This window comes from Cyprinus carpio, chromosome B3 (genome assembly GCF_018340385.1).
Source record: "Cyprinus carpio isolate SPL01 chromosome B3, ASM1834038v1, whole genome shotgun sequence".
Lineage (NCBI taxonomy): Eukaryota > Metazoa > Chordata > Actinopteri > Cypriniformes > Cyprinidae > Cyprinus > Cyprinus carpio.
Window position 1 is genome coordinate 21,679,099 of NC_056599.1, and position 10,907 is coordinate 21,690,005.

At 41.4% G+C, this 10,907-nt stretch overlaps 1 protein-coding gene across 1 annotated transcript in view; it reads left to right on the plus strand.

Moving 5' to 3' along the window:
* LOC122136785 (deleted in malignant brain tumors 1 protein-like) overlaps positions 1-10,907 on the plus strand; it is an 89,026-nt gene extending 78,119 nt beyond the window's left edge. Inside the window, exons 4-5 of the mRNA XM_042721382.1 lie at positions 9,574-9,821; positions 10,671-10,907. Of these exons, the coding sequence (XP_042577316.1) occupies positions 9,574-9,821; positions 10,671-10,907 (485 nt within the window). The remainder of the gene's footprint in view (positions 1-9,573; positions 9,822-10,670) is intronic.

The window sequence follows — 10,907 nt, forward strand, 5'->3', positions numbered from 1 at the left end:
GATAGGAATCGACCACAGCCATCGAACACCCCCTGGCCTAGTGGATCACCTTGAACTTAAACGGCTGTAAAGCTACTACCACGATGATCCGCGCGTATACATTCATCCTCATACTGTGGTGAGCCAATGCAGAGGCGGATACCTTAGGTCTGGGTCGCGAACAACAGAGGTGAATTCCCGTCACAGGAGTAAGAGCAAGAGGGTGAGGACGGCCCATCTGATGGCCAACACTCTTTTTTTTTTCAATGGTGCTTTTACTTAGTCTCTCTCTTTAGAGAGCTTACGACTAATGTACATCACCGGGCAGCCGTAGTCCTCCCCATCAAAAACAAATTCTCCTGGGACAGGACTTGCCACCCAACCTCCCCCCCCTCGTCCGATGCGTTCGGTCCTTGCAACACAAAAGTGAGAGAAAATCAGGAGAGTGTGAACCACACGTCCCAACCCATAGATCAGCCAGGCCCTGGGTAAAACCCTGCTGACACGAGCTGCTCTTCCCCACTGGACCCTATCTGGGCGCATCCTGTTTAAGTAAGATCATTCCAACTTTGCTGGTGAGGTCGGCGAATAATTAGAGTAAATCACAATCCTTACTGAAAAAAAAAATAATATCCCGGCCAGCCCCAAAATTAAACCTGTCTACACCAAAAAGTCTTGCTTTTCCTTGGTCTTGGCTTAGTGCGCGGACAAGTTCACAACGGCTTGCTTTTCTTGTCCATTTGGGGAGGCACCTGTCCCTGCCCCAAATGGCAGCCCAGATACCTTTACTTCCACAACGCCCTAAAAAAAAAAAAAAAAAAAAAAATTCGCAACACATTTCTTCGTGTTTGGCTGTGAGTCCTGGCCCCCCTCAGCGATCTCAACATCCAGACCCCTCATATGCTGCATATGCCAGCTGCCAATCATTACTAATATACCGATAGTCATGCTAAAGAGCGCAGCATATGCAGTGCATGGGGCCGTAGAATCTTATCCATGAGATGCTGTAGTGGCCCGGTGCCCCGCACGGAACCCCCCCGAACGGAAGGGTAAACACATTGGTTGTATTCTGAACGCTGTTGTGAGCCTGTCTTCTTTTCTTTGGACACATGGAGACAAGGGTTATCTGCCTAATATTCCCTTTGTTAAGTCCAGTTGTTGAATAACACCCGAGCCGTACTACAGTCCGTCTCAATGCAGTTCCGTCCAACCCCATGGCACATCTGGATACGCCGTCTCGCAACTACTTCAAACACAACCATAACAGCCTTGTGGATAATTCCACATCGAGGAACAACCTGAGTTCCGTTCCGTTTTCTGAACCTAAGACTATTTATGTGTTCTCACCCCGTTTACTATTGGCTTTCTTGCTTCCACTGCTCAAATTCTCACGCATCGTCGCCTAAGTTGGCCCTGAACGCTACTTTTTTTCTTGGGTGTTTCAGAGCTAGCGATACGGTCCCGGCATCAGCGAACCACCACCTGACCGAGCCCCCAGCCTCTGGTCTTGTATGCTGGTGATGAAAGATAATGGTTAGTAGCAGAGCACTCCAATGTAGGGGCTGAAGAAACACCACATCGGCAAACTCTGCTTGCAACTTATCTAAATCAGTTGAGCCTGGTGAGGGAGAGAGGTGATCTCCACCCTGGTCCAGAGTGTAGAGAATTGTGTTTTGCCATCGTCCTCTGGGCCCAAGTCCTCCCTCCACTAATCACCATCGTCCAGCATCACTGATTCTGCCTCTTCCATTTTTGTTAAGGAAGATGGAGTTTAAATTTGACATGCTCCGCTCCCTATCAGACTGTACTACCTCCTATCGAGCTAACCAACTTGCCGTATGACCTCAAACGGATCCCCTGTGCCACTTTGCAAGTAATTTAGGAACTTGAGGTTGGGAGTACTTGCAAGCCACCATTAACTTCCCCGGTTGAAATTTGCCAGCAACTTAGGTCCCCCTGTTATATATTGCGCATTCTCTGTCGTTCTCCTGGTGCTTGGCAAACAAAATCCTCCATCGAGAACTTGCTGCCCAAATTGTTGAGTGTCTGATCGTCGAAGTCCCAGTACCCACTGAATTTCGTTTTTTACTTTAAGATGGTCCCGTCTCCTCCAAAGTGTCCCTTAGGACTATCCAACACCCCACTGGGCTGGCATCCATGCTAGAAGCGGAAAGGAGTCGGAAAACCCTGTGGAGGCTGTAGCGGTGACCTCTCGCACAGCGACAACGCGGTCTACAACCATCCAGCCCCAATTCTTGGGCGTCTACCTGAGACGAATTTTACGAATCATTGACTTCTAGCGTGCTGATAAAACGTTCGAGACACCAGTCTACCTGGACGTGTGGGTGATTAGAATCTGTTACTAATCGATTTAAGCTGCGGAATAATTTGTAAATTTCGCGTAAAGTACAGGCTGACATAACGCGTCTGTGGGTCAGTGTGAGGAGCTGGTACGGAATCGCGACTTCGTGAGATTAGCGGATATAACGTGTCCGTAGAGGCCTGACAGCTCTTAGCTGAGATACTGGCGGAGAGCTATTCGTCGTTCAGGATATTGTGTTGCATAATTCCACATGCGACTAATGCCAAAGCGTAGCTCCCCATTACCTGATCGCTCTAATGGCCCAATGAGGTCCAGGTACCAATTCTCCTCGAGGATGGGGGACATTCATTAATGGGAAGGATTTGAGTGTCGTTGCCTGTTCCTAAGTGCCCCCCATTGGATTAGAATGAGACCGCTTGGAAAAGCATTTCCCTGTGGCTCCTTGGAAACTATAACTTGGGTTGTCTCTTCTTATTTTCTGAGAGTCTTGGGTCAACTCGATAAAACCAGATCCTTTAGAAACCTCAACACTACCGTACAACTGGTAAGAAACTGCAGGCAGAGCATGGAGAGCCTGACCCGTGCGTAATGGAACGGCCCCTGTATCAACATCAATTTTTTAATGCTCCTCATCCTGAGACTTGCTCCCAGGGGACAGTCCTCGCGCTCATGAGTGAATGAGTCTTCTCGATTTGTCGCTCCTGTATCCCTCTCAATCAGAACTCATTTGGTCCATACCCCGTTAAACTTAGTCTTCTCACCGACATAGTCACTCAGCGCCCACGCGCCCCTTCCTGGTGCATTTTCCCACCCCAGGGGCATCCAATCAGCACGTAAACCCAACCCAATAATTCAGTAACCTCTGGCCAATTCGATGTCCCAAAATTACTTGGACTGCCCGTAGGTGCGTGCTTAACTGCACACCATCAACCCAATGCTTTCTTGTGCCCCGGCATCTTGATAATGAATACTATGTCCCATACGTGATATTCCACCACCATCCCCCGTGACACACAACCACAGCCCTCCAACCACGGCGGCTTTGTAATCCAATGTCTCATGTTTAAATCCGCCCTTTTGGGTTGCTCGAGTTTCCGGTTACAATCCTGAATCTACCCAAGGCCTGATAAGGTACCTCGCCCCCTTGACTACTCCACAGGTATTTGAGTCCACGCAGGCTCTGACCGGGGTGCGGCCATCGTTGGACATCCAAGGACCTGAAGCATCACACCTCACCTCCATTAACTGGACACACTATCCGCCATGAAATGCCCATGTGTCCCCGCAACGCCAACCTTCCAGCCCCGACCTCCCTGCCGCACGTCTAGTGGTCAGAGAGTCTGTGATAAACGAATTGCGTGGGAAAGTAGAAGAGGAACACGAGCGTCGCTTCCGACCCAGCAGCAGTGCAGTCCCCCCCCCGCCCCCCCTGGAGGGCTGGGTGGACGGGTAGAGGGATAGGTCGAGATAGAGCGCAACAGGGGGAGAGAGTGAGAGCGTAGCTATCGAGACAAGGCAGCCAGACAGTTTTACCAAACCCTGGGCCAAGCCACCATGTGAGTGCTTGCTTAAAGTTCTACAAATATTTTTCTGGATAACTAATCTTACCTAAACCAGTCTCTAGTTTTTGTGTTTCATTAACAATTATCTTTCATTCTTAAAGGTGGTAAGTTAAGAATCAGTATTAATCCATTTTGTACTTGTTACAAGATGTTGGTAACCGTAAAAGAACATTTTTTTTCTAGTTTTTTCCAAGATACCGTTTACTATTGCCAACAAAAACTAAATCAAACCAGCATTTTTTCATTCTAGATGCCCTGCAGTGGTGTCCTTTTGGCCAAAACTCGTAATTAAATTTTGCATAATCCTGGCGGAGTGCTGACTTACAAATAAAAGGGGACATGTAGAGTACCACAACGTCCGATATAGTAAACTATTGTTACAGTTACACAGATATTCAGAGACCATTGCAACTAAATACAAAGCAAGTTGTACCAATCCTCCAATTACCCTTATAGGCAATATTAACGATAATATTTGTTTATTGTGTGTGTGCGCCAATGTTCTTTGTATGTCCATGTACATTTTGCCGTTCGTCTCTAGGTCTTCTGTGAGCACTGGGGTTCAACTCTGAAGTGCTCAACAAGTTTAGATTTGGATTCATTCTGTGAGCTGGTTTAGCGTGTCTGTAGAACCTCGTTGGGATGGCGCAATACGCTGGATATAAACTGGAAATCCAAAAGAGAAAGTTTAAAATAGCTGCTGCTGTTCTCTATATTATTTTCAGAACAACAAGATTATTTCAATCACACAACGGCCTGGAGTTCATGGTGTGTTTAGATAGTATTGTTGACAAATAATAAAAATAGGGTACTTTTTTAATCGAAATTTAGAAACTAAAAGAAGCGGTGTCTGAGCCCCAAATAGTCTTAGGCAAGGCTATTTCAAAGGAACAATACGATAACAACATATTCTCTACTCTCCTTTAGTGGACGTTGGATAAATCTTATTGTATTAGAATTTCGATGACACTCACTCACAGTCCAGCACCCAGAGCTGCTCGACTGCCCCCACCTTCCTTGCTGCTTAATTGTCTCGCGATGATACCGTCACAGACCAACAACCTTTTCGGAAACATCTACCCTATTTTTAATGTTTTTTGAAAGAAGTTTTATTCTGCTCATCAAGCCTGCATATTATTTGATCAAAAATACAGAAAAACAACAGTAATATTGTGAAAATATTATCTACCCACTAAAATAATAGTTTATCTATTTGAATATACTTCTAAAATCAAATAATTTACTTCCTGTGATGCTGTGATATTTAACCAGCATCAATTACTCAAGCCCACCTTCAAGTGTAACATGTACATCCAGTCTATCACACTGATCATATTAGAAATCATTTTTTTTCTAATATTCTGATTATTATGAGTTGTTGGAAACAGTTCTGCTGATCCTAATATAATTTGGATGACTAAAAGGTTAAAAAGAACTGCATTTATTCAAAAAAATAAATTCTAATAATATATATTCTAATAAGCTATTTTCTTTACTATGACTTTATTATCGAATCATTTAACACATCCCTTGCTGACCTAAAAAGTATTGATTTTACTTTAAAAAAAAGTAAAGAAAAAAAAATACTTACCACAGCCCGCACCCACAAATTACTGACCAGTATGTGGTATGTGTTATTACAAAAGTGTGTATATATTTTAAAAACATAGCATTCTTTTTTTTTATTTACTTCTTTATTCATCAGAAGTGATCCTACGAAAGCGTAATCATCACACTGTCCGGAAAAAATATTAAGCAGCAGAACTGTTTCCAACTTTTATAATGAATCATGCAATATTAGAAATGATTTCTAAACGGATCATGTGATAATTATCCCTAAAAATTCAGCTTTGCATGACAGAAATAAATGATCATTTAAAGTATAATAAATTTTAAAACAAACATTATTTAAATTTGTGTAAATAATATAATCCAATATTGACATTTTTTTTTCTCTGTCATTTTCTGATCAAATAAATGCAGGCTTGATGCAGCATAAAGAAACTTCTTTCAAAAACCATTAAAAAAATAGTACTGGTTTCCAAACTTTTGGCTCCTGTACTGTTAATCGAGCTTTAATCACAGAGTATACGTATTAATAACCCGCACATCCCAAAAACTTTAGGCATGCAGTTGCTCAATCACATGATGACACTTCAACCAATCATAAACAAAAATCGATCACACTGCCACTAATGCGCTCCAAAAATCAATTTTATTGAGAAGTGTTTCATGTGATTCCGTTCGTAAATGTCTTATTTCTTCCGACCTTGTATGGACAGGCAGTCTCTTTAACATAACCACTTTAAGTAGTCTAGTGGAAGCAACATAGTTGTAATTTTCTGTCCACCACTTACCGTTTAAAACTGTTTGGGGGTCCAGTAGCAATTTTTTTAGTCATTTGAGAGAATAAAAACAGTAATATTTGGAAATTTATTACAATTTTCACACAACAGTTTTGCTATGTGATATTATTGGAGAAATGTAAATACCTATACGCATTTTGCTTTGTAGATCGTAATCTACTTGTGTGTATGACTCGCCAGTCTTCAGTGGTCACATGACTCCTTAAGAAATCATACTGATTTGCACCGCTCAAGAAAGCATTTTTGATTAGTATCGAACTGTCTATCAATGTATCAAAAGTTAGAACAAACATTTGTTTTCAAATAATAAACTGTATGCTGTTTTAAAACTTTATTCATCAAGAATCCTAGAAAAGAAAATGAAGAGCAGCACAACTGTTTTCAACATTGATGATAATCAGCAAATGTTTCTTCAGAGCCAAATCAGAATAATGGGAATGATTTCTGAAGGGATCATGTGACACTGAAGACTGCAGTAATGATGCTAACAGCTTTACCATCAAGGAATAAGTACTTCTCTCAATATATATATTTAAATGAGAAACAGTTATTTTTAAAATTGTAGCAAATTTGTATACATTTCAGTGTATCATAACCTCTGACTAATGATCAGACTGGAGAGTTTGTGATCATTGGGGTGCAATAATACACATCAGCCCGGAATGATACACCCTGGCCGACATAGATTCCTAATGACGCGATGTCAAATATAAAGTAAAAGTCAATAAGAATAATCAAAATGTCAGAATAATAACAGTATTAAATCAACCAATTTGCCTTTCAACCTTCTAAATTCGGTCCATACTAAAATGGAGTCAGTTTTGAGTTTAACCTAAACTGAATAACTTTCGCGTTGCTGAAACCCGCAGCGAACACAGAAACCTTCAGCCAGGCAACGGATACCTTCCTCGGACAGATTGGAGTGGACCTTACATATTATATATTTACAAGATGTATTCTGTACAGTATTGCACCACAAAAGGACACCCGATACAACGCGACCCAACTCAGAAGGCTTCGCCTTCTATCCATATGTTAGTCATTGTTTTTTTCTCACTGTAGCACGTGTCTGTCAACAAGAATAAACTACTGTAATTACAAAGCTGCAAGATAACGAAAAGAAAATAAATTATGATGTATTGTTACAAGCTACCCCGTCCAATTTTACATATTTGTGGTACATAAAGCATAGATAAACATATGATGAGTTACACCGTTTTACCTCCGCCACCTTCTGCTCTTGTCTTAAGGAATTTTTTTGCATCACGCGTATGTTTACAGCTGATTGGTCCCCAAAACAAGTTGTAAAACTCCTTTTACCAATGAGAAACCTTTTGGCATGCCCATTGCTCCCAAGCTGCAGCTACCATACTAAGTTGGGCAACATCTGGGGTTATTTTGTTGGACTGACAAGGATTTTTATGTAGTTTCAAAGAGAAATAGCAGTTTTTAGTATTTGAGCACTCAACAGGTTTCATAAACTGGAAAATGCGTAGTTGCATTTTTTTACAGTAGTGCACATTTAAACTAAACGATGGACACTTTAATTAAAACACTACTCAGATTCAAGCTAGTTACTGACTTGATGCAGACACATAAAGCTGAATCTGACTGAAATGAGTCCTGGGCCCGTATTCACAAAACATCTTAAGAATAAAAGTAACACTCATAACTTGCCGATTTAGGAGGAAAATCTTAAAAATAATGGGTGGTAATGGGTCCTAAATTTTGAAAAAAAAATTTTGCTCTGAGAGTATTTGCACAAAGTGTTTTAGTAGCTAAGTCTAAGTCTGTGGAAACTCTAAGACTCCTAAGTCTTGCACTATAAGACCAAACCACAAACTATCCTAAAATGGCTGTTGCAGGCAATCTGCCTCAGAATATGAGCATTTTACAAACATGCTTGCATTTATTAGCACACATATGTTTTTCAAAGCGCACTCTTTTTGGTTTTGGAGGCTATCCCAATTCCAGATTTTCCTTTGATTATACCCCTTGTTTTCATTAACAAATTGGGCACCGAAGGCCCAGCTGTTATAACCAATCACCCACGATTCTGTTGAGCTTATGAATGCAATATATGAACAATCAGAGGCTTTTTTGCGTTTTAAAGGGGTCATATGATCACGAGCTTTAAAAATTTTCCTTTCTTTTATTGGAAGATGTTCCAAGATCTTATTGAATACACGAAGATCTGTGAAAGGGTGCACAAAAATAAAAGCTGAGCTCAAATCCAAAGCGCTATTCTTTATAACAGTTAAGACTTGTCCACGCTTCCCTCCTAACACGACTCGTTCTAAACGCATACAACATCTCTACGTCACTATTTGGGAAGAGATTTGCATAGCATCGCAGATGTTCCAGCAAAGAAAGAAGGCGTACCTTTTATTCTGGGTTGTAGTATTGTTGTTGCCACCGCCGGCGTATGGTATAGATGCTGTGGTATTTCACTGTGAAAGCAAAACTACTTTGTTTGGCTGGCCAGCTTCAAAAGAGGGCGATATCCGCTTAGGTCATGCCTGGAGCTGATCCGTTGCTGGTAGTGCGTGAGGAAATACATCAACTTTACACTGTGGATCGCCAAATCGGTTTTCACTGTGGATGACGAGGTCAGCCCAGGGATAGTTAAGTAACATGAGGTTGCTGCAAACACAAAGTGCGGCTCGCTGCAGAATCGCCCAGCTTCGCACCGTCTCTCTCAAGAGCGCCCTCGCAAGAGATACTATTGTTTTGGCGGCTTCCAAAACAAGACAAGTGACTAGACAAGTATGGTTTGTATATAACGTGTAGATCGTGGGATTTATGTTTGAGTCGTACTCCGGGACGGACCTGGAGAGAAACACCGGAAAGATCACCATAGGTAAGAGGCCATAAACATTTCTGTCTCCCGCGCTTGCGGGTAGTGAGACAATCACAATGGCTGGGTAGCTGGCCAATCACAGCACACCTCTCTTTTCAGAGAGATGAGCCTTGTGAAAATTGACGCGTTTCAGAAGGTGGGGCATGGAGGAGAAACTATAATGTACAGTATGTAGTTGTGGAAAATAATGTGGTGTGTTTTTTACCTTAAACAAGTATGGTGACCCATACTCAGAAACACATAAACAAGATATGTGATAGTGGTTATTATTATATTGTTACTATTAATAAATATATTAATAAGTGAAAGTGAAAGTGACGAGACATACAGCCAAGTATGGTGACCCATACTCAGAAACACATAACTGTAAACACGGTGAAGATGCTGGTGTTGGTTGTTCAGCTATGTTAAATCTTAAGCATCTTCACACATTATTTTGGGGAAATTACATAAAGATTAATACATTTCATAATTTCTCCACACATGCAGCTGTTTCTCCTGGAGAAAATATCCAGTTCAGTTGCACAACACCTAAACCAAGATGCAAAGCTAATGCTGAATTCCAGCTCTTCAGAAACGGACCATCTGTATCCTCACAGACACATGAATCTAGTGTGACTTTCAACTTTGTTAATGTAGACGTCTCACATCAGGGCAGCTACAGCTGTCGTTACTCCTACCAAAACAACATCAAGTCACCTTTGAGCAACACTGTATTCTCATCACTGTGGGTGAGTGCGTTCAGTCATCATAAATTACATGCATTAATTGCATGAAAGTGAATTCATTCTGTATTTTTGATCCTGAAAAGATACAGTTCTTAAAGCCATTTTTATTTATTTAAAGAAGTTAGCTTTATTTTTTGAGTCTCTGTAATCATATAAATGTATTATTGTTGTTTTCTAGTGAACTTGCAGCAGCCCAATATTTTGCACAATGCTCCTGATGGAGGGTTTCATGTGGGGCCTCAGGGGCCAGTGATCACCAGGGGTCACAGTTTCACTATCATCTGTTCAACTCAATCTCAGTTTCCTGGAGGATCTTTTCACCTGTTCAGAGGATCAAACATCACCAGGACTGAGTCAGCTGTCAGTCACTCTGCTTCCTTCTTCTTCCTGAGGCAGATTATCTCACACGAGGGAAACCACAGTTGTAAGTTTATGAAGTCATTGTCTCCCTCACGCCCTTTCTGTTCACCTGCTCTGAACTCCTAACTACGTTGCTCACTATCACAGGTACTGATGTGTAAGAGTCTAAAAACAAGTTGAACTGCTGGTAATGAAAGTTTAATTAAATCACGTGTGTCTCTTTCAGCCTCCCTGCTTCCTGTCATTGGTGCTGCAGTGTCAGCTGTGCTGCTCTTATTGTCTGCCCTCATAATCATCATCCCGCTGAAGAGAAGACAAAAGCAAAGGAACAAGGAAACTTTCTTGAAGTTCTCCTTTAGCAATGGTAATCCTTGAATTTCATGAAAACATCAGATTATGTCTTTAAGTTTTAACATTTTACCTTCCAGCAACACTGTTAATTAACAACTTCCTTTAATAAATTTGCCCTTCATCTCTATGCAATGTTACTAGGTGCAGATGATACATATGCAAGTGCATCCCATGACAAATGAAGAGAATGAGGCTGATTATGAAAACGTAGAATTTATTGTTAAAAACATGGATTATGATGACTCTGAAATGGTCTATGTCAGTGCAGACACCGATGACTCTGAAGAGGACTGTGTCAATGGAAACATTACTGAGAATAAAAGTGTGGTAGACAAATCTGATGATAACATTTATGAATGCTATTGTGATGAATACTGA